General features: G+C 44.7%; 2 protein-coding genes across 2 annotated transcripts in view; one reads left to right on the forward strand and one right to left on the reverse strand.

Annotated features, from left to right (window-relative positions):
* The first annotated feature begins 693 nt into the window (after window positions 1-693).
* Window positions 694-9,601, forward strand: tecrl2a (trans-2,3-enoyl-CoA reductase-like 2a). Its single transcript, XM_076291244.1, has 13 exons — window positions 694-717; window positions 6,133-6,183; window positions 6,269-6,320; window positions 6,647-6,691; window positions 7,287-7,390; window positions 7,581-7,696; window positions 8,004-8,109; window positions 8,410-8,482; window positions 8,573-8,616; window positions 8,740-8,797; window positions 9,033-9,121; window positions 9,216-9,261; window positions 9,474-9,601. The coding sequence occupies exons 1-13, from the start codon at window positions 694-696 to the stop codon at window positions 9,599-9,601; spliced, it is 936 nt and encodes a 311-aa protein (XP_076147359.1).
* Window positions 9,602-11,031: 1,430 nt separating this feature from the next.
* Window positions 11,032-26,490, reverse strand: part of abca4a (ATP-binding cassette, sub-family A (ABC1), member 4a) — a 51,510-nt gene continuing 36,051 nt past the window's right edge. The window contains exons 25-49 of the mRNA XM_076291429.1: window positions 26,131-26,336; window positions 25,563-25,613; window positions 24,494-24,664; window positions 23,704-23,828; window positions 23,339-23,437; window positions 22,758-22,947; window positions 22,343-22,437; window positions 22,182-22,214; window positions 21,958-22,063; window positions 21,611-21,685; window positions 21,076-21,245; window positions 20,127-20,304; window positions 19,758-19,873; window positions 18,503-18,650; window positions 18,128-18,251; window positions 16,632-16,761; window positions 16,231-16,351; window positions 15,807-15,869; window positions 15,075-15,181; window positions 14,802-14,943; window positions 14,355-14,489; window positions 14,169-14,272; window positions 13,624-13,716; window positions 12,017-12,266; window positions 11,032-11,148 (exon numbers count right to left, since the gene is read on the reverse strand). Of these exons, the coding sequence (XP_076147544.1) occupies window positions 11,032-11,148; window positions 12,017-12,266; window positions 13,624-13,716; window positions 14,169-14,272; window positions 14,355-14,489; window positions 14,802-14,943; window positions 15,075-15,181; window positions 15,807-15,869; window positions 16,231-16,351; window positions 16,632-16,761; window positions 18,128-18,251; window positions 18,503-18,650; window positions 19,758-19,873; window positions 20,127-20,304; window positions 21,076-21,245; window positions 21,611-21,685; window positions 21,958-22,063; window positions 22,182-22,214; window positions 22,343-22,437; window positions 22,758-22,947; window positions 23,339-23,437; window positions 23,704-23,828; window positions 24,494-24,664; window positions 25,563-25,613; window positions 26,131-26,336 (3,149 nt within the window). The remainder of the gene's footprint in view (window positions 11,149-12,016; window positions 12,267-13,623; window positions 13,717-14,168; window positions 14,273-14,354; window positions 14,490-14,801; window positions 14,944-15,074; window positions 15,182-15,806; window positions 15,870-16,230; window positions 16,352-16,631; window positions 16,762-18,127; window positions 18,252-18,502; window positions 18,651-19,757; window positions 19,874-20,126; window positions 20,305-21,075; window positions 21,246-21,610; window positions 21,686-21,957; window positions 22,064-22,181; window positions 22,215-22,342; window positions 22,438-22,757; window positions 22,948-23,338; window positions 23,438-23,703; window positions 23,829-24,493; window positions 24,665-25,562; window positions 25,614-26,130; window positions 26,337-26,490) is intronic.

A 26,490-nucleotide genomic window follows, 5' to 3' on the forward strand; every position in this document is an offset into this window, starting at 1 on the left:
GATTCCTGGCCATAAGTCAGAGGCTATTTTCTATTTTTGCCCAGTTTGACCAACAGAGGGCTTCCCCTGACTCCCAAACCCCGCGTGTGCAATGCATGCCTCTCAGATTTCTTAGCAGCTAGAGAGAGAAGAGAGAGAGAAACGGAGAGGGAGAGGGGGGAGCAGAGGGAAGAGAGAGAAAGAGGGAGAGAGGGAGAGAGAGAGAAGAGAGAGAGAGAGGGAGAGAGAGAGAGGGAGGGAGAGAGAGAGAGATAGAGAGAGAGAGAGAGAGAGAGAGAGGGAGAGAGAGAGAGAAGGGAGGGGAAGGAGAAAAGGACTGACAGTAGAGCAGCAGATTAAAAAAAGAGGAAGAGAAGGATGAGATGAAGGAGGAGGGAGGGAGGGAGAGAAAGAGAGAGAGAGAGAGAGAGAGGGAGAGAAGGGAGGGGAAGGAGAAAAGGACTGACAGTAGAGCAGCAGATTAAAAAAAGAGGAAGAGAAGGATGAGATGAAGGAGGAGGGAGGGAGGGAGAGCGAGAAAGAGAGAGAGAGAGAGGGAGTAGAGGAGAAAGAGAGAGAGAGGGGCAAGGGAAGGCATGAGATGGGGAATGATCAGTGGGTCTGTCTGTGGCTGGGAAGGTATAGGAGCTGTCTCTGTCAGAGAGACCTCTGGAGGATTTACAGTAAGCCAGAGGAGACAGACACACCACCAACATGAGCAGAACCATTTTCTTTGAGGTAAGACCTTTTGTCGTAGAGTAAAAGATTAAAAGTCAAAAGTGCTTAAATTCATTTATGCAGCATCACAAAAGTATGTGTAGAGTCTGCACTTTTTCAAATGACTAAAGGAAAAAGAGAGAGCCAAGTAAAGATAAGAAATTGTAAAAGGTACTTGATATGTAAGTTGAGTGAATGTTTGAATAAGATGGACTATGTTCATGATTCATAATTGCTTTGACGTTCTGCTTTGACTGACTTCAAAGTTTTGCTAGTTTCTTTTCAGGTGTTGGTCAAAAGAGTAAAATGTGTGCAGAGTCAGATGCTTAAAGGCAAACTCTTGTCTAGAACAACCTAGGGTAGTTAAATCGATGCAGTTTTGAGTAAGACTGGAAAATCCATTTATGACTACAGTAAATAGCATATAGTATAGCCTTTGGGGGCAGCTTTGCTACATCAGTAGAAATTACACCTTTAACCCATTAACTCGGCTCATAAATCATTAGACATCTACAGTATGCTACTATGGAGATGGTCTCTGCAGACAAACGTAAGTATGTTTACCTTTGTAAGTTTAAATTAAAGAAAGGGCATTAAAAATACTGTTTATGCAGTCAGTGCATTACCTTACCATTATTCCAGTCAATGGAAGAGAGTCCATACAAGTTGATTGCCGAAACTCTTCTCCTTTTGCTTCCAATGACAGTAGCTTGTTCTGCATTTGGTAATCAACTTGTATGGACTTCTCATAGCAAGATGGCGACAATCGGAAGAAGAATGTAGGTAAAGCACTGACTGCACAAACAGTCCTTTCTGTACCCTATCTGTACACTTACAAAGTTGAAATGTCTTTGGTTTGTCTCAAGGGACCCTCCCCACTAGCCTAGAAATCTAGACGCACCCTAGCGGCAGCAAATTACATTTGCTTCCAGGGCTAGTCTAGCAACTCTCCTTTGGCTTGTGAGCTCAAAAAATTAAACTTCTATCAGGCCAATCAAATCGTGTATAGAGTCGTTAGGCGGGCTTAACATAATGATTGATGGCAGAGTTGCAACGGTTTGGCTTGAATTCCCTGCTACTTGAAAACAAAGATAATTTTGCTGTTGGCGAACAGTGTGACACGAGTTAAGCTTTTATTAAGTTGGCAAACGTTTGAACTAGCCAACTAGCTCCAGGACTCATAGCGCTGTCCATTGCGTGCAGAGGGAATTTGAAAGACAACCGATTATCCCGCCCCTCGGACTGAGCACTGTGAACGATGAGTGCCCAGACCCTACATTTTAATGTGGGTCTGGCTCGTCAGGCTACCTCTCCACAGTATCACAAAAGTGTAATGATATGTTGAGCCTTGCCAGTGGCTTAAAGCAGCAATTTACTTTCATATATAGCAAACTGGCCCCCAAGGCTGTGCTCTTTCGTTGTAAATGCATATTCCGGTCTTACTCAAAAACTACTCTAATTAACATTGTTTTAGTCCCCAATGTTTACACTTCCAAAAATCCACTTCCATCTTATTATGTTATTTTATTGTTTGTTATGTTGTTACTATTAGTCTACGGTCTGCACATGTAACCACAAATACAGGAACCATTGAAACTATATTGGAGAGGCCACCACAGATGAGGAAGCAGTGTGACTATACGTATCTTCAGTGAAACAAACCATGGAATTTAAATTTCCTCATCTCTGAACTCTTCTCATCTTATCTTAGTGGTGTTTAACACAAAATCTGGAGAAATTGTAATATGCTTGAAATTCCCCTTGGGGATCAATAAAGTATCTATCTATCTATCTATCTATCTATCTATCTATCTATCTATCTATCTATCTATCTATCTAATATGATTTCAGTTGTTACATAATTTCACCTGTGAATGTTGACAACAAAGCAGGTGAAGTATTGGCTTCTTCTGAGAAACCCAGCTGGTCTGGTCTCATTACGACCTGTTGAAATCTTATTATGGCTCAGTGAAACCCTAAACCCACTGAGCACGCTTCTGGTCCCCTCCCTCTGGAACCAAATGTTCCCTGATGGGGGAGTGTTTGACCTGTAAACACTGTAAAACTTTACGTGCTTTTGAAACATCATATACCAGATTTATTGCGATTAACTAACATATACTGTGTTGGTGTATTGGTGTCGTAATCTGCAGAGTAACTGCAAACAGGCTAATATGTAATTCAGTGGCCAGCGTGAGAAACAGGCCTGTCACCTGTCAACAATTTAATGCCCTTGATGGTATTTGCACCATAAACAGTGAAAGCAAGTGCAGAAGTGCTAACGGATTAGCACACACCAGTTTGGTTAGTTATGTTAGGACTTAAGTTTAATAGTCATTTATTAATGGCTAAGGCTAGTAAATACCCTTATGGTGTTAATGGAACTGGTATAGTTTAAAGTAGAGTATTACATTTGTGCTGTTTTTACCAGGGACTTTCAGTGAGCACTTAAGAAGAGATATTGTCATAATTTTCCACAGTGATACACCACCCACATTGTATTGCAAGCAGGGTTTCAATTTTATAGTTCCTGTGTCTCTTTCATAGAGTTTAATATGGATCAGCTTGTCTGAAGTGCTGTTTTGCAATGAACCGTGAGAAACTGTGGCCTTCTCCATCCTTCATCATTACATCTGTATTTACCCAGCGCTGGGGAACTCAGGGCAGATTTAGGGCTTGCTGTCAATGGGGGAGCGCTCGGAAATCAGCTGAGTGCTTTTTATTGATGACTCTGGTCAGTTGGCAGAAAAGACCTGATTTACTCTTTGGGTCTTTGTCTATGTGTCTGTGTGTGCGCTTTCTCTCTCTCTCTCTCTCTCTCTCTCTCTCTCTCTCTCACACACACACACACACACTCCCCTGCACTCCTCCCTCTTTCATCCACAATGATAAATAGCAATCCAAGTTTGATATAAGTCCCTTTCAGCAATAGAACACCGTGTTGGTGTAAAATGCATACGTCTGCAAGAGAGCCCTTTAAATAATAGAGCAACTACCGGCTACAGTTATTAGAGTAAAGCATACTGACAGTGGTAACTCATATAGCACAGATTATATAGCAGATTACATTATGTAATTCAGTGACAGGGCAGTAAAAGTCATACATTTCTGTTGGGTTCACTGTTGGGTTAATTTCATATATAGAGCTCAGATTTAGTGGCAATGGTACATTCTTCCTAGGGTAAACGTATACATCTGTTCTTTGTTGACGAAGCAGCCAAGATACTGTGTTGAGTGTCTAGCCATCTGCAAAGTAGGCTAATACCAATGGCAAGAGCTTCCATGACCTACAATTGCAAGTCGTCCCTGTTCAGACGCATAATTAGTCAACAAATGACTTTATTAGCGCTGTGTCTGCATGTTTACTTGTACCAGCCATGCGTGGAAGGTGGTGTGTCGCAACACCCTTTGTGGAGTCATGACACCCCGTGTGTCTCCCTCACTAGCAGGTCTCTGAAGGCCTCGGGCACCAATATTACTATAATTACAATTACAAGGGCATCGTGACATGGTGAACACGCATGCTTTTACATGATACAACTGCAATCGCTGACCCTTAATTTTTTTTGGAGTAGGGACTGGATTAATTGCCCCTTATCCATAATGGTGTTTGTGTAAGCAGAAAAGTAATTACGATGCCCGTTGGGGGCTCTGTGCCGAGCTGGCAGCCGGACAATGGCATCCAGGGTTCAAGCAATGGTGTTCAGAACCTTTGGTCTAGGCTTGGGCCGAATGGTCCCGTATTGTCCACGAGTGAGTATTTTTTGGCCTGGCACTGTTCGTTCAGCAAATCTTCAGGTATCCATTAGGCGGTTATTACAGCGTCCAGTAAAAGAGCAATTTAAAGGGTGACAGCTCTGCTGAGCTGCACAGTATACCAAGTGCTTTCAGGGCAAATTGCTCCCCCACCCCCTCACACATACCTCCCAACCCCCCTTGCAAACACTGTAGATCAGAGCTGACATGGTCTAATTAAGATGAAAAAGATCTGCATTGCAACTGGATGCGTCCAGGGTAAGGCAAAAGAGAAGAAAAGAACTGTAGCGTTCTCTGACTGGACTAACTTATCTCAGAGGAGATCAGTGTGGAGCTGTTTATTTCAAACGACTGGCGGCCAATGTTCAGGGTAAATAAACATTGAATCCTAGTCTAGTGTGTGGCCTGAGGCTGACTAACTGACTGGCTGAATGGCTGGCCGGGTGCGGACCCTGTGCAATGATCAATATCCGTTTGAGCAGCCGGCGGCTGAAGTAGATCCTCCTGGGGCCCTGTGTAAGAGGATTAGGCCTGCCCAGAGCTCTCGAAGCGGTGTAGAGTTTTTGTGGAGGTTTAAAGGAATAGGGGAGGATGCACGCTGGAAGAGTTGATCGCCAATGAGGAGGAGAAACATGCAGGGAGATAGATAGATAGATAGATACTTTATTGATCCCCAAGGGGAAATTCAAGAAATTCAAGATGAACAAGCTACTAGGTAGTGTGACCCTGTCAAAGTCTGTTGCAGTGAGGCAGATTACAGGTGTCAATCCAGGTCTTGGTAAGGTCTGTTTACAGGGATGTAATCAGGTAAGGGGTAAAAAAGGTGAGAATAGCTGAGCGTAGCGTCGGCGTCCCTACCATGAACTGGTTCATTGCCCACAAGGACCCAAGTTTGAGTCCGGCCTGGGGTCATTTCCCTCCACATCTCTTCCTCACTAACTTCCTGTCATCTCTTCACTCTCCTCCTGTCAAAGAAAAGGCTAAACATGGGGCGGGCTTAATATGATAGACAGAGGGGGACAGTTGGCACCAGTTTCTACACAACCAATGGCTGCCCTGATGGGGTTAAACAACACGGATGCCTATTTTCTTGGAAATTGAGTAAACAATTTTAAAATTGTAAAATCTTTGACAGACTGCTCTAAAAAAGCAATCTAATGTTTTCATGCTTTATTTCTTGGGAATGCAATTAAGCTATTTTGTTGACCTGGGACCTTGTGTGGACTCTGCACTCTCAGACTTTTGCCAGCGGAGAAGCATTAGCTGAAACCACATGGTTTGTTTGTCCCTGAACAGATGGTTCGAGCGCTGTTTTGTGAGTCACTGCTAGACTGGCTCGGCTTGTCTGAAATAATGGCCCCCATACCCCACTGATCCTATGAACCCCCCGAGGAGGGAGGATCCAGTAGGGTGGCCTGGTCACCAGGCCCCGGTCAGCCATGATCTGACCCACCCTCCTATTAGTGGAGAGAGGCATGCTCACAGAGAGAGCTGTAATGAAATGTGATATGCCCTGACCATGGGGGTTCAGATTACAGAGCTTTGCCAAGTGCTGATTTATAGTGATGGAATGGAACCGTCAACCTCATTTTACTATGCCATGTTCGTACAGAATTCTTTCTCTCCCTGTGTCTCACTGACTTTTACAGATCCTGAACTGATGTGTCGGTATCATTTTAGGTGGAAATTCTGGATTCTAGGACCAAAGAGCAGCTCTGCTTCCTGGAGAAGGTAAAGATTAATTTTCATTCTGCCTCAAAATGAAATACAGCTAGTGGTGAATCTTGCATTAGTTTAGTAATTTATCTTCTTTTAGGTGGATCCACACTCAACCATAGGAGACATAAAGAGTCTTTTTCACAAGTCATGTAAGTTTTCAGTGTAAACGTTTGTAGTGATGATACCAGAGTCCTTGACTTGCCATATTTTTAGTTTTCTGTCTCAAAGTAAACTAAAATAATTATTGTGGGTGATTATGAGAGCGGTGGGCAACATGTGCTGAAATCTACCATGTGACCACTTTGAAAAGTAAACCATTGACTGTAGCAATACCATTTTTTCCCCACATTGATCTGCGGGTTTGTCAGGCCTGGGGCTAGCTTGCGGGCTCTGGAAGCTTGATATCTGTATTGACCAGTTAGCTTAATATCCGTCTGTCTGTCTGTCTGTCTGTCTATCTATCACTCTCCCTCAGACCCAAAGTGGTATCCTTCCAGACAGTCTCTGAAGTTGGACCCCAGTGAGTCACGTTGTCTTCAAAACTCCCAAATAGTCTGACAGTCTTCATGGATTCATGTGTTAAACTTGCTGTTGACTTCATGTGTTATGAACGTTATTGTGTGAGACCGAGACGTCTGTTGTAGTAACCACTGACCACATCCTCATGAAGTAGTGAGTGGCTTTGACTCTTCAGAATTGTGTAGAATAGTTTTGCCACCATCCCAAAGCCTCAGGTTATCTCTGGAGGCTATCTCTGAGAAATGGACTGATTAGAGCACTATACTGGGAGCTTATGAAAATTGATTGTTTCATTTTCTTTTAGCACTTTATCCAAGAACCAGGTCAGGAAAGGGGTCACCTTGATATTCTAGGAAAAAAAGATGGCCAGGCTAAAAGTAGACTTTAATCAACAGAGATTTAGCATTCAGAGTGGTATTATTCTAAAAAATCCCAGACTATAATAATGTTAATGACATTTAAATAACAGAAAAGGCAATTTAGTAAAATTGGACTGTCATATTTCTTCTCTGTCTATATAAATGAGCAGTCACTGTAATTGCAGTCACATTAAGGTTTTGGTTGACTTCTCTGTGTGCTTTTGACCGGCTACTCAGAGGGGAAGGCCCTCAGGGATGAAGACGTGCTCCAGAGTCTCCCTGTGGGGACCACGGCAACGATGTACTTCAGAGACCTTGGGCCTCAGCTGGGGTGGACAATGGTAAGGACACATTTGGAAACTTCTTTAAGAGAACTGAATAATTATGACCACTAGTTGTGGTAGTTTTCGATCCTGAAATGCTGTTTACTGTACCTACCACTTCCATGTTCTTATGATACTACGACATTCCAGCATCATTAAGGCAGAGCAGAATGGTGTAGTAACAGGCTGGGTTTTTTTGGTGCTGCAGGTGTTCCTGGCTGAGTACATCGGTCCTCTGCTCATTTACCTCCTCTTCTACTTCCGCATGCCCTACATCTACACACACAAGTACGCCTTCACCACCAGCCCCCATCCTGTGGTCAGGTAAGCACATTTACGCTTCACCCTCGCCCCCCGGATCAATCTCAATTAGTTCTTTCCTTTTGTCCCTCTCCTCCATGCCTCCCGCCACTCACAGTATCTATATCCTGGTCCTCGGGCTCACATGCCATCTGTATATCCTGCTCCTCGAGGTCACATACCATCTCATTTGCAGACTCTATCCCTCCAATCTTAATTTTTCCATACCCCCCCTCCCCTTGCACTGTTGTTATAACATCTATTCTTATGCCCCTGTCCCTCCTCTCCTCTCCTCCCTTCTTCTTTCCTCTCCTCTTCTCTCTTTCTGCAGTCTGGCCTGTGTCTGTCACTCCTTCCACTACATCAAGAGGTTAATTGAAACTATATTTGTGCACCGTTTCTCCCATGGCACCATGCCTCTGAGGACAATAGCGAGGGTAGGTAGTGCTCGGGGGGAGCACACGCATGAGCTACTCTGTGACGGGGGCTGTTGGCAGATGGGTCGATCCGGGACACCTAGTCAATAACAGCCCCAGTAACCCACTGGACACGAGTCAGGGGATGGGACTTCCTTCAGTGCACTACGAAAATAAACATTTAAGAGAGAACAACAGATACACACCGAAAACAGCAAAACTTTATCTCTGAAGTAATAGAGGATAAGGCCAGTGGTATATATGCTTAGTATCTCTTATATCTGGCAGCTCATTATTTCTGTGTCCTGGTTCTTCTGGCAGAATTGTGTCTATTACTGGGGTTTCTCAGCCTGGTTGGCATACTACATCAACCACCCGCTCTACACACCACCATGTAAGTTCACTAGTAGATAAGCCTATACTCTATCCCGATAACAGATAACAAGTCTTTTTCAATAACACATTGTAATGATTTCTTTTGCAGCATATGGGGAAATGCAAGTGAATTATTCGCTGGCTGCATTTGTAGTACGTATATTAAGCTTTTAGTACACTTACTACACTGAACGTATTCTATTCCTCTTTTAAGAATGCTGTGCTGATACATGTCTCTCAGAGTGCATGAGTGATGCATGTGTGGTGTGCTTACAGTTGTGTGAAGCAGGGAATTTCTCCATCCATCTGACCCTGAACAACCTCAGAGGAGAAGGTAAAAAAGCTACTGGACAGTATGTCCACTGTATGACACTCTAATCATGAGATTCGCCTGATTGTTGTGCTGGCTACTGTCCTGCAAACACATTTAGTGAAACTTTGCTGACCGTTTTGACACCGGCTGTTGTAATAAAATGTTGCTGACAGCTTTGACAACAGTTGACCTAATCTTTCAGCATGTACAGTATGTCTCATATGTCTGTTCTTCTATGTTTATGTTGGCTGGACAGGGCCTAGGAGCAGAAGGTTCCCCAGCCCAACTAAGAACCCCTTCACATGGCTTTTCTTCTTTGTGTCTTGTCCCAATTACACATACGAGGTAAGTCGGCTAACATGACGGGTCTGATAAGAAATCATCATCATAAGCTGTGTGTGGTCAGTGACTCGTTGTGTGGTGCCACTCTGTCTCTCAGGTAGGAGCCTGGGTCAGCCTCTCTATCATGACACAGTGTGTTCCAGGTACGTATATAAGACTGTACCTTACACCTGTACACCTGTATAAATACTGATTGAGATGTCTTCTGTGCATGGCATTCATCATTTCATTAATTTAAAGTGCGGATGTATTAATAAAGAGTCCTCAAATATTTAGACTTTCCCACTAATGAGACATGGAATATGAAATATGAAAATGCCTTTGTTTCTGTAGCCATTCTTCTCTCTTTCTGTAGTGGCCCTGTTTGCGTTTCTGGGCTTCATCCAAATGACCATCTGGGCAAAGGGCAAACACAAAACCTACACGCGGGACTTTAAAGACTACCCTAATCTACGGATGCCTATTCTGCCTTTCATCCTTTGAGGAGAGAGAGAGAAAGAAAGCAAGAAGGAAACAGAGAGAGCAGGGGACTCCCAAAGCAGCATCTCCCAGTGTTTGATTGACATTCAGTGGTTTGGTCCTCACCATCACATCTGGATCCGTCGACGAAGAGTGTCAGAACAGTCTCTGTAGGGCAGCTTTTGCAGCTTGATGATCAGCAGGGGTACGCACAAGCTGTTCTACTGTTAAAAATAGAGACAAGCAAAACACACTCTACAGCAACGCCAAGGAACTGACACCAAGCGCTCAGTGTAAACAGCTGTTCTGTTATTACCATACCACTTACTGAGTGACATTGTTAAGACAACGGATGGCCATAATCTTCAAGGTACGTTGATCATAGCACTGAAAAGCCTTTGGGAAAGCCATCATAAAATCCTTCAAGAACCTTTTTATAGTACCCATCTAATATGAATTCATGTTATAGGACAAAGCAATATGTGTGTGTGTGTGTGTGTGTGTGTGTGTGTGTGTGCTAATGCGGGGCTCGCTTGAGATGGTTTGGCTTTTATCAGACTCTTTTCCGCCCTTTAAAACCTCACTGAGAAACCAAAATCCTTATAGTGGACAACAGCGTAACATAACCAGACCTCAGGATACCTTCAGACTTAGCAGGTATTATACACCGCTTGTGACCTTAAACATTGTTCAAAGAGCATCGTTTCAGGACTAGAGATGGCTGATTCTTTACCACATTTAGAGAATAACCATTTAAAATGCCAAATAGAGTGATGTTGTACAGTATATGTGTGTGTTTAATATTCACACAAAGACAAAAACATGACAGTTTTCATGAAAAAGACTTGAATCAATCAAAATCTTGAACTGCAATCTCAGCTCAGGGTGTGAGCAGAGGAAAATACACCCTGATCAAGCAATTTTGTGCAATGAAATGCTTTTCTACCTGGAACAAGAGCCTTAAGCAAGAAGGGCTTTGTGGAGGCTTAGACAATGTCATCTCAGTGGCAAGAGCATTCTCATAAAAACTCTATTGCACTATTTGAAGTCTCTTATCAAAAAAATGCATTAGTAAAAAAATAATTTGATCGATTTCAATAAAGTGCTAATCAGCAAAACTATCCGTGTCCGATGCATTTGATTCTGTTTTTCTCCATCTCACGGCGTTGATTCACATCTCTAACAGAAAGCCAATACTGAGAGAAGGCCTTGGCATAAAAAGTTCAAAGCAAGCTGAAGTGTTTTCGGAGCGTGTGCTAAATCTCGCGACGGGACAACGTTTGAGTAAGTGTCTTTGTCTAAGAAAACTCCACAACAGGAGTCGGTGCCAGAAGTAGCAACAGCAACAGCACCAGCAGTAGCATCAGATCAGATCAGATCAGGAGCAGATGGCCTTCTGAGTCATCGTGGTGGTTCACGCGGCTCCAACAGCCCCCCACCCCCTCCCCGGATCCTCAGCTCTTTGCCTTCTCCGGCGTGACCTTGACATCCCGCCTGGCGCCCGCAGCCCTGGGGTGCAGCACCATAGTGTGCTCCTCTCTGGACTGGAGCTTGGCAAAGTTCACAAACACCTGCAGCAACAGAGAGAGCAGAGGACTGAGTGAAACTGGGAGGCAGGGAGCCAAAATGTCCGCCCTCACCTTCTAACAGCCAAGGAGAAGGTATGGGGGTCATATGACTCCAGATACATGCATGCTAGACTGAGGGTGAGACCGGCAAAAACTTTCACTGCTCCATGCTTGACTTCTGATGTCAGGAATAAATGTGACACAAAGGCCTCAAGTCTTTATGCTATAATTAGTCTCCCTCGGTTCCATGGCATTCTCAACTAAATAAAGGAGCAAAGTATCTTTTACACATCATGATCGTATCTGTTACAGCACTTTAAAAATAGCAGTAAGACAATGTTGCTAAATTGCTTTAGGTAATTGCTTTTAAATCAAGGAGTCACAGGGGACTTGTTCTCTCTTTTCCATACGTGTCTTTATTCTGACTGGCATGACAGTCTGACAGTACCAAACAATGCTTCACCCCTGACAGACAGATTCCACATTTAGCAAGTACTGATTTAATAACAGCTAGTTGGAGAGTGTGAGAGAATGAAGTGGAAAGAATGCCATAGTGAGAGCAGGAGGCACATATTCCCCCTCTTGAGGAAAACAGCCGCTTACCTCCTTCATGTCAAAGTGCCAGGCTGTCATAGCAGAGTCACTGAAGCAGCTAATTTTAAAAAAGTTAATTGAACTGTCTGCGCATGGTTATAGATAGAGGATTCTGCTCGTGCTTGACTAGACATACTAATGTACTGTATGTGGAAGACTCAATGACGATGTCTTTTCTCAATAGTAGTTGTATTTGTGTGAAAATGTTCAATTGACTTTGTTATATACCTACAAAGCTGGCCTGAGGCTATAACGGAAGTCTGGCGGCATAGCTCACCTGGTCCAGTGTGGTCTGAGAGACGGAGTAGTCCTCGATGTTGAGCCTCTCCTTGTTGGCCAGCACCAGCTGGAAGATGCGCGCCAGAGAGGAGGTGGCAATCTCGTACTGGAGCGTGTTGTAGTGCTTCTCCCGCTGGATGCAGCCGGGAAAGGTGCTCTCCATGAAGGCCTCGGCCGGGTTCAGGTCCGGGGCGGCCCCCTCCTTGGCAGCCCCGATCTTCATGGTGACCACATACCCATCACCAAACCTAAAGGGGATTTATCCAACATTTTTAATATTAAAGGTGCTCTAAGCTATGCCACGTGTTTTTTAGGCTAAAACATTTTATGTCACTTCCTGAAAACATCACCTAACCAACCGCTAGCTGTCTGTGTCCTGAATACACTGTAGAAAAGCACGATCTCTGTGGACAGCCCAGGCTCCAAAAATGGCAACAAAAACAACCTGGGCAAACCTAGCCCATAAAAACATACAGTAACAAACTGTTCCAGCAAATCACAGACGAGATGCGCGTTTAGCAGAGTTTCAATTGCATGGGAGCAGCACGGGAGGGAGGGGGAAGAAGTAGCAAGCTAGCTCTCTGTTTTGTTTGAAAGTCAACAGAAGTGACGTTACCCAGCATCGCTTAGAGCACCTTTAAAGATGCTTTTTTGCATTATGGGGTGTATTGGTAGTCTTACTCCTAATTCGTCAAATTTTGGCTTGGTAAGGCATTAAGGCAACGTACAGGGTAGGCCTGACAATGAATTTTCACAGGGAATCTGACTCGAATCCTTCTCTCAGGAAACCATATGGGCTGTTATAGGCAACCGAGAAAGACAGCAAATGTCTCGTCTTTTAGTTGAAGTTAGTCACACTCTCACACAGACACTGAAACGTGATATGTAAATGAATATTTCCTCCACAATGCACCTTTTAATAGAAGCAACGGTGTGAAGACGTATGTATTCTAAAGTTAAAGATATTTAGCAGACACTTTTATCTTCAGCAACACAGACTTGTGGGTTGTGGGTTGAGGAGCTGAACCTGGGCAGTCCTATTGGCCGCTGTTCCACCACACCCATTAACACCTGTATACTGTTGAATGTGTCCATTGAGGGCCCAATTAGTAAATTAATACCAACATGTATGTAATTTAATAACAATCATGATATGTAAGGGATAATGTATAGAACGCCGGTCATTATTGGGAAAATAAGTCCCGACAGGGCGAACCGGACCCCGACACGCAGCACAGTGAAGAGCCGTGTTAAAGACTTTAATAACAATCATGATATACTTTAATAACAATCATGATACACTTTAAGAACAATCATGATACACTTAACATTACAATAAACATTTCTATGCAAAGCACAATGAATTCAGAAAACTGGGTCCATCGCTCCTCCTTTTGTCTGTACTCCTTTTCTCATTAATATAGACGAGCCTTTATCACTTCATTTCACAATACTGCTGTGCCATTATGTTAGATTGCTGTAATTAACAGAAATGGGTTTTCTAATCCTACATTATATGCTGTAAAATGCCAATGAAATATCCTCACCAGACAATAGCAGCCACTGCAATAGATCTAAATCTGTTTCCATGTTAAATGTGCTTACTTGTATTTGAGGTGCTGAATGGTGCCCAGACACTTGAAGGTGCCGTTGACCATGATAGCCAGACGAGTGCACAGGGCCTCACACTCCTCCATGCTGGAGTGGACACACCATGTATTGGTTAAATATAACACACATAACGTTTTGGACACACGATGTATTGGTTAAATATAACACACATAACGTTTTGATTTAACCAGATCCTGTTAACATCAATTGCTTCAACTCTTCCACAAAAGGCGGATGGCAGAGATGTGGGTATGTTTGTGGGTCCATACCTGTGTGAGGTGTGCTATAGAGTGGGTATGTTTGTGGGTCCATACCTGTGTGAGGTGTGCTATAGAGTGGGTAAGGTTGTGGGTCCATACCTGTGTGAGGTGTGCTATGGAGTTGGTAAGGATGTGGGTCCATACCTGTGTGAGGTGTGCTATAGAGTGGGTAAGGTTGTGGGTCCATACCTGTGTGAGGTGTGCTATAGAGTGGGTAAGGTTGTGGGTCCATACCTGTGTGAGGTGTGCTATAGAGTGGGTAAGGATGTGGGTCCATACCTGTGTGAGGTGAGCACCACGGCGCGTCCGTCCTGTATGACGCTCATGATGGAGTTCCAGAGAAAGCGACGGGAGTGGGGGTCCATGCCGGTGGTTGGCTCGTCCTACAAACACACACACACCAGCATCAACATGGTTGATCACCACTTCCAGGACAACGGAGAGCTGCAGTGAAGCTCTACCCACCAGCAGCACCAGGGCTGGGCAGCCAATCATGGCGATGGCCGTGGAGAGTTTGCGCTTGTTCCCTCCACTGTAGGTGCCGGCACTGCGACCTGCATACTCAGACAAACCCAGCTTTAGGATGGCCCACTCAGCCACCTAGAGACAGAGAGAGAGAGAGAGAGAGAGAGAGAGAGAGAGAGAGAGAGAGAGAGAGAGAGAGAGAGAGAGAGAGAGAGAGAGAGAGAGAGAGAGAGAGAGAGAGAGAGAGAGAAAGGGAGAGAGAGAGACAGAGAGGGAGAGAGAGAAATTAAAGTGTATATGAGTGAAAAGAATATTACCAAGATTGTGTGTGTTAGTAGTATGGTCCATCACACAAGGCTGGGGCCTGGGGGATGAACAGCATTCTACTGCGAGCTCAAAAAAAGGAAAACAAGTGAGCGGCGAAACAGATTAAGAGAGAGTAGCCACCCTGCTGATCTCCGACTCGGGGACCCCTCTCAGGCGGGCGTACATGTGCAGGTGCTCTCTGCCGGTGAGCAGCTCATCGATGGCATCAAACTGAGGGCAGTAGCCCATATTCTGATGGACATCCAGGATGTTGGTCAGGATGCTGTGGAGAGGTGAAACACAAATCAGGATGACTTTTACAAAATGACCGGTCAGGGTAGACAGATGACTATTGCATTGAGGGGCCATTCTGAAGTGACTAAGGAATTCTTATTCTACGTTATTTTCATTCACCTGTGCCCAGTGACGGCAGCCTCTCCTGAGGTGACATCAATGTCTCCAGTCAGCATTTTAAAGGTGGTTGTCTTTCCAGCTCCATTCACACCCAAAAGACCAAAGCACTGAGAGAGAGAGAGACAGACAGGGAAAGAGTGAGACAAGCTGGTCTCACTGCTGAGCCTTCACACAGGCTGTCTGGTTGGTCTTGGTCTGGAGAAGCTATTCCCTCTCTGTAGGGTCTGTAATGACGGTCTAGCTGGAGCTGCCAAAGCACACAGAGTCCATCCAAGGCCAGCTCCTGTAGTATCCAACATCCTGTGCACATTCCAAATCTTAATTACTCTTGTTGCTAGGTTTACATTGCATATGGCTGCTTGGACAAGGGACGTATTGGCATGCGAGCTGATTTGTTGGCTGGGCAGTTCGAGTAGGAGATGTGCTCTAGTCAAGAGAACATATGATCTATAAACAGTGTGGGCTGTTGGGGGCTGTAGGGTTCAGCAGAAATGGACCAAGAGAGGCTGTGGGCTTCCCTTTTATACACCCAAATCAAGATGTGCTCTTTGGGACTGCTCTCTGTAGTTGCCTTGAGCCACACAGCTTATGATAAATAAATCATCAATTACATATTCACACCCTGACAAAGACTGACACATACACACACACACACACACACATCAATCACATATTCACACTCCCAAGACTGACACACACACACACACACACACACCCACACAGATGCCGTACCTCTCCAGGTGACACACCCACACAGATTCGATCCACAGCTGGATGTTTACGTCCTTGGTACAGCTGGAGAGAGAGAGAGAGAGAGAAAGAGAAAGAATAACACAAACGAGAGTTTGGAACACAAATAAAGCTTCTCATTGATGGATTTCTGCTTTGCATGTGCAAACAAATGAGCATAAGTGTATGTTGAGTCGGTTCCCATGTGTATCTCGGTGCTAACAAATGAGCGTAAGTGTGTGTGTTGAGTCGGTTCCCACGTGTACCTTGGTGCTAACAAATGAGCGTAAGTGTGTGTGTTGAGTCGGTTCCCACGTGTACCTTGGTGCTAACAAATGAGCATAAGTGTGTGTTGAGTCGGTTCCCACGTGTACCTTGGTGCTAACAAATGAGCGTAAGTGTGTGTTGAGTCGGTTCCCACGTGTACCTTGGTGAGGTTCCTGATCTGCAGGATGTCGCTGCTGCTGCACCCGGTGTGGAGGCGCTCCCTCTCCTTGGCCACGTCCACATCCTCGTCCACCAGAGGGGGCTGTGGGCGGTCAGGCATCCTAGAGAGAGAACACGGAGGACAGGAGAGATGATATGGTTTGTTAAAGGTGTGCTTTACAAAGTGGTTTCGCACTGAATATGTAAAACACATTCATTCATATATCATTAGCAAATTAATGTTAATTAATGTCATTGGTTACCTATGTAGACTCTAGACTCACTTAATTGTCATTTCACTAATAGAATAATATACTAATAAAGTGTGAAGTGTACTGAGGAGCTCACATAAACATAAACACATTCTAATTCACGGCACAGTTTTCTGACACGTCCACTCACCAGTGCGTGAGGAAGAAGCGGTACTGGACGAGGATGTTGATGGTGAAGTAGATGAAGCCCTCAATAGCCATGAAGAACAGGTTCTTTCCCAGGAAGTCCCAGCTGAAGGGGTCAAGACTGAAGTCCTCCCCTGAGGACACACAGGAGTGACCGTTGGGTTTGGGATCCATAGGATACTCTGGGAGGCTCCCCACACACTGAGCATAGGAAACTATGTCCCTTCCTTACTACATGAATTCCCTGTGTATTAGCCACATTGTGTATAAACCGCAGGACAGTGTTTTATGCAAATTAAAAAAGACAAAGTCATACATTAGCCACACCCGTGTATTAATCGCAGTGCCCAATAACCAAGTTGTTCATAAGCAACACATGAAATATTCGATGCAGTAGTCTTCTTAACAAAAGGCAATAACGTACAGGATGGCAGAAAAACAACTGCTTGCTATTCTTGTCAGCGTACAAACCAGTGCGCTAAACAAACACTAAAACGAATACACCGACTTTCTCCTTCAGTTTACATACTGATCCTCCGTCAATGATCCCTGTGTGCGGCTGTTTTAAATGAAGGAAATTGTCAACTGACAAATGTAGTCGTCTGCTATGAAATGAGACAAAAAGTTAAAAAAGATGGCAAGCTAGTCAGAATCCTGTCTGCTGAGCACTTACAACAGCATTCTTGTTAGTCAGATAATCAGACATGTAATCTATTTTAAATACATGTAATCTATTTGAAATCTACTCTTGAATTCTAAGTATGTTCTGTGCACTCACTCTTATTTATAAGGGGCTCTGCTTACAGAGCTGAGACTATAGTATTCCTAGTACATCCTTCTGTTGGAATGAATGAACCACGATTTTACCAACTATTTTGGTAGCATACTCATCATTAAGATCACACAGTCAAGGAATAAACTGCACTGAAAAGTCTGATAACAAGAGAAAAGTCTGATATCAAGTCTAGTGCTCCTGACGTTGTCAAAAGGGCAGCAGACCTTCCTGATATTTTCATACTCATTGTCTTTTTTACAACTCTCTTATAAACACATGCAAACATGACACCTTATTACACTCCATCTCCGTGTATATCTCTCTCTCTATCTCTCTCTTTCTCTCTACTCAAGGGTATCAAGGACTTATCAAGGGAAGAGATTTCTGTCAAATTTTCAGCTACTGGAGCCCTTCCAAATGCTGCCACTATGGTGCAAATCTTTCACAGAGCACCACTGACATAGCCTGGCTCCCCACGCCTGTACAGAGTCGGATTTCCATGGCCATCGGCTTGCGCCAGGGATACTCTCCTCTGAGTGACATCGCCGAGGGGGCCTTGGGTTTGGGTTGCTCACGGCATTTTTGCAGGGGCAACCAATGAGAGCGTGTGTGTGTGTGTGGGGGGGGGGGGGGGGTTGGGGGGGGTTGTCAGCCCCCAGGGGCAGGTGGGAGGGGGTGATGGAGTTGGATTGGGGGAGGGTGTGTGCTGGGTAAGGGGGTCTTACCGAAGCGCGCATAGACCTCAGTCACCGCCTGGTTCATGGCCATGTCAATGAGCCCGCGGCCCAGGCAGAAGTGTGGGAAGACCAGTAGCGCTTTCTTCAGGACCTGGTTGCACTTGTAGAGAGCCTGCAGTGGACACACAAAGAGAGAAAGAGACAGAGACAGGTGGGGTCAACAGGGGAGTCAACAACGGAAGAGTAGAACAAAACCAATGTAACAAAACACATCATACATTATTTCTAACATAATTTCCACAGAGTAATGATGTTAGAAAATACAGCCTTTTGACTGATTCTCATGAGGAAGGGGACATTAAAGAGTTGAGTGTGTGGTGTGTGTGTGTGTGTATGTGTGTGTGCATGCGTGCGTGTACACACTGCCGTGCTGTCAAACAGATCCAGGATGAAGGTGATAGCGCTGCTGTTGATGCCTATGAAGAGGTTGATGCTGGACAGGGACACGTAGGCCGTGCTGGGGACATTGAACACGTACGACAGGGGATACATCATGGGTGTCACGGACCATCTGGAGGGAGAAGAAAAGAAAGAGAGAGGGAGTTTGTAGACGACAAAACCGCCAGTGCTCCAGTAATTCAAGTACTATTGTGATTTATATAGCTAGTGAACCAGCACTTGTTTTGACAGGAGCTAAAGATGGATTGAGCACTGCAATGGGCCATGAGCACATATAGGGCAAGAATGATTATATACACTGTACTACAAGGCTTATTTAATGAGACAATGCCCACCATCAACCATAAAGTCCCAACCTGGGAATGGCCTAATTCATATTCTAGAATGTTTCTATAGAATTTGTAATTGCCCCTAAGGCAACTGTTGCCCCCAGTGTACATCCGATAGGGTTAGTGATGGCTGCCTGTCCAGTGATGACAGAGATGAGAGTTCTGCTTCACCAGAGAGAAATGACAGTCCAGCACCGGAGACTGATAAATGACCTCCTTAAATACCCCACCATACACAACCCTTCAACAGAGCAGCGTGTCACCGCCACTGACATTCATCTTCTTAGCAAGTCACCCCTTGAGAGCTCACATTAGAGCACATAGCATGGACCATAGTGACCAGCTGGAGGGCTTGGCCAAGATCATGTGAACCACTGCAAGCATGAGGCCAGATGGAGTACCACCTCACTTAGTCAAGAAATGGAACAATGATCTAGTTTTCACCCCTCATCTCCTTTTATGATGAATTATCCATTGCCTTTCAATTTTTCAACCTGAGGTCTAATATAATCATAATTATATGGCATACACATTAGAAAACTCATTAGAGATTTAATAATAACGCTTTAGGTGCTCACAGGAGTCAAAAAAGCACTATATAAATGCAGTCCATTTACTATTTACCATAATCAAACGTTTTGTATATTGGTGGGCAGTTTTGCAGCCTAGGAATTCCACTTCAGTTCATAGATAGATAGATAGATAGATATATAGATTTTATTGTCTGTCCCAAACAGTGCCAGAAATGTTCCTTAGACATTAGTTTTCCATTTCTCAAATTTAAGAAATTATGAACAGATCTGATATCATAATCATCATTAAGTGGAATTATTGCAATTTACAGAACAGGAGGTTTGAGCTATAGACCACATGAATCATACCAATCTCACCCGTAAAGCAACAGCAGGGCGATGAGGGCGTTGAGGTTGGCGGGCGAGGTGTAGCACTTCTTATCAAAGGCCATGAAGATGGCCACCACCATGCCTGCACTCACTGAGTAGTTCACCTGATGGAGACAAAATGAAAACCGTTCCTGTTTGCCCTGGGACCTGCTGTGGGGAAGGGCACAATAACAACCTCCAGATCCGCCACCCTCGGGAGCCCTCAGGATGTCCCAGAAGCAGCTCAAACAAAAACAAACAAACAAAAGACCAGACATCTGTTTTGAATGGAGTCGGTGTGGTCCAACTTGCCAGACTGTTCCCTGGTGCGTTTGTGTGTGTGTTTGTGGCATGTTGCTGTGCGGGGGGCCCACTGACCATGTCCCAGAAGAAGTTGGCCATCCAGTAAACCATGGGGCTGACCCCACTGACGAACTGCAGGTGCTTGGCCTGGGTCACCCGCTCCTGGATGAGGTAGAGTACGAAGCTGGCCGGCACGAAGGACATGGCGAAGATCACGCAGATGGCCACCATCGCGTCCACCGATGTACTGAGACTGATGGACAGAGAGAGGGATTGACAGAGAGAAGGATGGATGGAGAGAAGGATGGGCAGAGAGAAGGATAGAGAGAGGTGGGGAGAGGTTATCAGACAGATAAAAACGTGTATAGGACACTAATTTGAATCCGCAGCACGCACTATATGCAGCTATCATGTTGCAGTCACTATGTAAGGAGAGCAGGCGGCAAAAGCAATATTTGCTGATTTATTGACACGTCGCACAGTGCAATGCAGTAGAAATTAGTTGAGTAATTTGAAGAGTTTTATCTAACATCTAGAGAAACATGACTTTAATGAGGTTGACTTTAAATGAGTTTGCAATCTCTGATTTTCAGAAGTTTAATGGAAATGGTGCCACTTCAAAGGATTCATGTACTTAGCACGTCCTTGTCTGTGCACTGACCCAACAACGTTTGTGTGTAGTGTGGTGTTAAGTGGTATTAAATTAGCAAAATATTTTACCCAGTTCATTAAATTAGCATTCGTTTGTGCAATGCATTGCACATTGTGTGTCAGACAGACAGAGCCCATAGTTATACAGTACGGTACGGAATAACACCAGTACTGCATGTCTATGGTATCACAATTCTATTAATTTCTCTGAATATGGAAACAAACATATTTCTGGACATATACAAACATAACCCAAAATGCTAACATGTTCCATATTGAAAAGCCTACTGTATACTGTAGGTCCATTTTAAAGAGCCTTTGGGGAAACTGTCATTTGAGACATGATACATTCATGAAGGTACCAGACACATACACTGTGACTTCCGAGAGCTGCTCCTTGGTGAGGTTCAGGGGGTGGTTGGTGACAGTGATGCCATACTCTGCTAGGTTGGCACTGTTGGGCAGATGGGCTCTCAGGATGGCATTGTTAGCCACATTCATGAAGGCCACCATGGCATGCCAGCCTTTGTTGTTGTACCACACCTACAGAAAACAGGGACCATGAATTTTACAGACAAACTATATGAAAGTATAATACCACTGTATTGATATATACACTACCGTTCAAAAGTTTGGGGTCACTATGTCCTTGTTTTTATCATTAATGTTGTAAATGACTGTTGTAGAAAGAAATGGATGATCTTTAACGCAATATCTAAACTGCCCATTATCAGCAAACATTCATCCAATGTTCCAAAGGCACATTCTGTTTACTAATTTGTTATAATTTTGAACGGCAGTGTACCTGTATGCATGCATTGTGTACAGTACTGGTATACTTGAATTTCCCCTTGGGGATCAATAAAGTATCTATTTATCTATATAATATAAGATATTGCATATCTCACCTTTACATTGTATTCAGTCTCCATGTATCTTAGAAAGGTTCCAATCTCCTTTAGAGTGAGTTTGGAATATTTTCCCTGTGAAATAGACACAGATACAGAGTACTGATAATCTAGGAATAACATTATTCACAATATTCATTTCTACATACACACTAACTGAGATAGCTAGTTGTCTCATTCACTGACATATACACACACAAACAAAACACACACACACACACACACACACACACACACACACACACACACACACACACAGAGAGACACACAAACACACTCACACGCGTGTGCACACACACACACACACACACACACGCACACGCACATGCACACACACACACACATACCCCTGTGATATTGAGCAGGCGTCCTAACTGGGCTGCTGTGTCCTGGATTGTTTTAGGTTCTACGTCCAGGACTGGAAGCTGACCTCCCACAGAAATGCCTCCATACCTGCCAGGACAATAGCACATCACTGTTTTAAAAAAATCCTGCTCAGGTACCACTAGGGGGCACTCTAGGACCATCTGTAAGAAGTTGCTGTAGGAAGCCAAGGGACTCAAATGCGTACCTTTGTTCATTCACCCAATATTTGCTTTTCAAACTGTGGATAAAAGAACACTCAGGGTCATTGAAGCACAAGGGTCATTCCCCCCTTCAGAGCACACACACACACACACACAGAGGGGTTGATAAGGACTTAAATCAGCCTGGTGAACACAAGCACCATACCTGGTGCTGATCAGGGTGGGATATGTCTTCACCAGATAATCAGAAATATTTCTGCCTGTCAAATCCAACAACACGTCTCCTGTGGACTGAATCCTCTGCAAAAAATACAAAAAGTAAAAAAATTGTAAAGTTAAAATCAATTAGATGTTAGCAGGTCTTAGCTATTAGCATGTTAGCTATTCATTAAAAATCTCCATCAATGTTCTCTTAGCTGTATTTGCATATTTTGTGTATATGTGTGTGCATGCTTGTTTGTGTGACTTTTTTATATTCCCTTTCGTATGTGTGTGTGTGAGTGTATGTGTGTGTGTGTGTGTGTGTGTGTGTGTGTGTGTGTGTGTTAGCATTCTGTGCATGTGTCTCCTGCTGTGTGTGTGTGTGTGTGTGTGTGTGTGTGTGTGTGTGTGTGTGTGACCTGTGGCGGGGGCAGTCCTCCGGCTCCATCTGGGCAGACAGGCATCATGGTGAGCTTGCTGGCCGTGCTGCACTGGCAGCCGGGTGAGGGCCGCAGCTGTGTCCACTCTCGTCCCTCCAGCATCTCGATCAGAGCGGGGTTGACCAGCGGCATCTCCCACTCTGTGGTGATGTTATTACAGGGGAAGTCCCTGGTAGGAGAGAGTGGGCAGATTAAATACAGAGGTCATCATCATTCACATGACCAGATGCCATGGCATTATAGGACAAATGACACAAAACATTCACAAGGACACTACAATATACACACCAATATACTATATACTAAACTATATGCTACACTCTACTTTACTATTCTATTCTACCCTATCTTATACTATAGTATACTATACTGTATATTAATTCAATTATATTAATAGTACATGCTGCACAAGGTACTACAAACAAAGAATCAAACACCTGCAGGTGATTTACAAAAAGGCCCAGAGCATAAAATACTGGCAATAGAATCAAACTCAAATGCCCATAGTGTTGATGACTTATCTAAATGCTGGCTAGAGCTTGTTGTAGCACCGTACTCACTCGAGGGGCTCGTCTGCCATGCAGCGTGTCCCAAAGCCAGGCTTGTTCAGCAGCACGTCCGCAAAGTACCTCATGCCAGGATCCTGGGCCCTCTCATTGCTAACACATGGCCATGAGAGGGAACATGCAGCTCACTTTACATCCAATCAGCATGACCATTCAATTCACTTCAAGCACACTACACTTGTATTTGACCCTATAGTGTTAATACATGTGTATGTCACATACTGTATCATAAACTGTGACAAACACATAAGTATGGTGATCTGCAATCTTCCGACTGTGAGATGCAACTGAGGAAAATGTGCTAAAAGAATACAACAGTCTGGGTTAGGGGTCGTTCGTAACTGAGAGGCTGGGCTCACCTGAAAAAGGTGAACTGCCTGCCGTACATCCACGGCGTGAGGGTCAGACTGGCGTACTCTCCAAATGGAGGGACAATCAGGGTGAACATCAGCGAAACACACACAAAGCTGGCAGGAAGAACAATCTGTGGGAGGAATTAGACTCAATGTGTAGTTGACAAAACAGAATAAAATGTCCATTTTTGTATTGTATTGCCGATCATTTGAAACATACAACCATCTGAATGGGAATGCATTCCTTGCTAATGATGGCCACATGCTGATTTTTGCATTGTATTGCCAATTTGAAACATACAACCATCTGAATGGGAATGCAATCCTTGCTAATGATGGCCACATGCTGATGATGGCTTAGGACCATCTTTTGACATGGTCCAATAAAGACTTACTGAGAGCAAACGCTTGAGAGTGTGGTTTTATACTTGCATTCCTAATGTATAAGTATAAGTATATATACTCTTTTGATCCCATGAGGGAAATTTGGTCTCTGCATTTATCCCAATCCGTGAATTAGTGAAACACACTCAGCACACAGTGAACACACAGTGAGGTGAAGCACACACTAATCCCGGCACAGTGAGCTGCCTGCAACAACAGCGGCGCTCGGGGAGCAGTGAGGGGTTAGGTGCCTTGCTCAAGGGCACTTCAGCCGTGCCTACTGGTAGGGGTTCGAACCGGCAACCCTCCGGTTACAGGTCCGAAGTGCTAACCAGTAGGCCACGGCTGCCCCAAATAATGCCTTCTCTTCATCACTATTGACCCAATGAATGTCCGCCCCTGTGCTGTGTACCTGGGCCAGGAAGTCTTTGCTGGAGCGCGTGGCGTGGTGGAACCTCTTGATGAGCAACGCGATGAACTGCTTGATGATCAGACACACTCCCTTGACCTGCGAGGAGCCTCGACCCTCGCCGCTGACCAGCCGCCCACCCTGCCCGTTGGCATGTGCCTCCTTCCCCTTCGCCTCCTCTGTTTGGGCGACGGTAAAACATCAGACAGAACATGACTGATCTGAGAGCAGTCTCTCCAAAAACGGGCAATGCCTCAACGCCTACCTCAACAGAGCGGACTTCACTGAAACACTCATCTAATGCAGTTTTCAGGTGCTGCGACAAGCAGCAAGTCGTAGCAGACCCTCCAACCAGCATACTGTAACGCATCCTAGCATACTACACTCCAGCATGCTACTCAACAGCCTTTTGAGATCCTCCGGACGCTTACACTAGAGGCTTGGTCGAATGCAAGATTAAAGGCCTACTGGCTAAAACCTAGCAGGAACTGGATCATAGTCAGGGGTTGGCACTACTTACAAAGCTATGGTGCAGTTTGGTATAGTAATACAGACATACATGTATGATGCTACGTGGTACCATTTATTTTTCAAGGAAGTCTATGTCGTATAATAGTGCTGTACGTCACATATGATGACATACAGACAGGCTACCAATGAACGAATGGGATAAATGGTGGTTGCTGTGGATGGCAGCTGGGGAGAGACCTCCCCTTCACCAGCCGAGGCATCAGCTAAGGGGACCATCACCTGCTGCCCTAACATCCACTGCCACCTTGTTGCTTGGCAACACGCGGCGCTTAGGCAGCATCATGCTCTGGGCTGTATGGTGCACAGTCAGGGTCAAGAGATGGACCGGGTTACAGTGACAGGACACACAGGGATGGCAGCCAAAGGACAGAGGAATCGACAGGAAATATACATCAATGGACAGGATTGGAAGGAATGTAAACACATTATTCACACATAGGTCTGTCACAAACACACCATGCCAAATCACAATAGGAAAGACAAAGGAAATCTCTACCATAAACATACTGTTTGGAAGAGCAAACTGACCCATACCTGGAGCTGCTTTGCCAAGGTGCGCCGTCTCTTCATCAACTGTAACCTTCAAAAATATCTTCAGAAAACACAGAAACGTCTTCATGAATACTTAGTGCTGAATTAGTCATACTTTTCACTTAAGCAGAAAACCACATCAATGGGACCTCTCAATTCCCCTCTTTCTGTAATTCAAGCAGAGGTGTGTGGATAAACATACCGTATTTTCCGTACTATAAGTCGCACTTTATTTCATAGTTTGGCCGGTCCTGCGACTCAGGGGCAACATATATATATATATATATATTTCTTGTTTTTTTCCTCTTCATGAAAATTTTTTTGACTGGTGCGACTTATACTCCGGTGCGACTTATAGTCCGGAAAATACAGTACTTGGAAAGCCAAACTAAGCAAAGGTGGATGACTGTCCAGCCTTGACCAGCTATGCTACATAACTAGTACTCCCAGCCCTTTGATCACAGTAAACATATTTATCTGATGGAGTTTCTAATAGCAGAAATAGGAAGAGGGAAGTGGAGGAATTGAGTTGTAAATATCAGCTGCAGAGAGAGGGTTGTTTTGTGAAGGTCAATCACCTCCTCGAGGGACGTGTCAGACACTCCGAAGCTGCTGAGGCCCATGTCGGAGAGGGTCTCCTCCAGCTCCCGGAACAGGCTGGCGTAGGCGCGATGCTTGAAGCCCCGGTGGGGCAGCAGGTAGGTCAGCTCCTGTCCGATCTCCTCGATCAGATGGGCCTCAGGGACGTGGTGGTGCACTAGGGCTGTGATGGCCACCACATCCCCTGTACATAACACACACACACACACACACACACACATGCACACACGCACACACGCACACACACACACGCACACACACACAAACACACACACAAACACACACACACACACACACAAACACACGCACACACGCACACATGCACACACACACACACC

The sequence above is a fragment of the Alosa pseudoharengus genome, unplaced genomic scaffold (assembly GCF_046254945.1).
Source record: "Alosa pseudoharengus isolate Yale_2024_CS ecotype anadromous, Long Island Sound unplaced genomic scaffold, YU_APseudo_1.1 YU_APseudo_1.1_scf_18, whole genome shotgun sequence".
Lineage (NCBI taxonomy): Eukaryota > Metazoa > Chordata > Actinopteri > Clupeiformes > Clupeidae > Alosa > Alosa pseudoharengus.

Bases quoted from the DNA above. Each gene is read 5' to 3' on its own strand.
- tecrl2a (XM_076291244.1), top strand. From the start codon at position 694: ATGAGCAGAACCATTTTCTTTGAG. The intron at 8,798-9,032 runs GTAAAAAAGCTA...TTGGCTGGACAG, and splicing joins GAACAACCTCAGAGGAGAAG to GGCCTAGGAGCAGAAGGTTC. The intron at 9,262-9,473 runs GTACGTATATAA...CTCTTTCTGTAG, and splicing joins CATGACACAGTGTGTTCCAG to TGGCCCTGTTTGCGTTTCTG.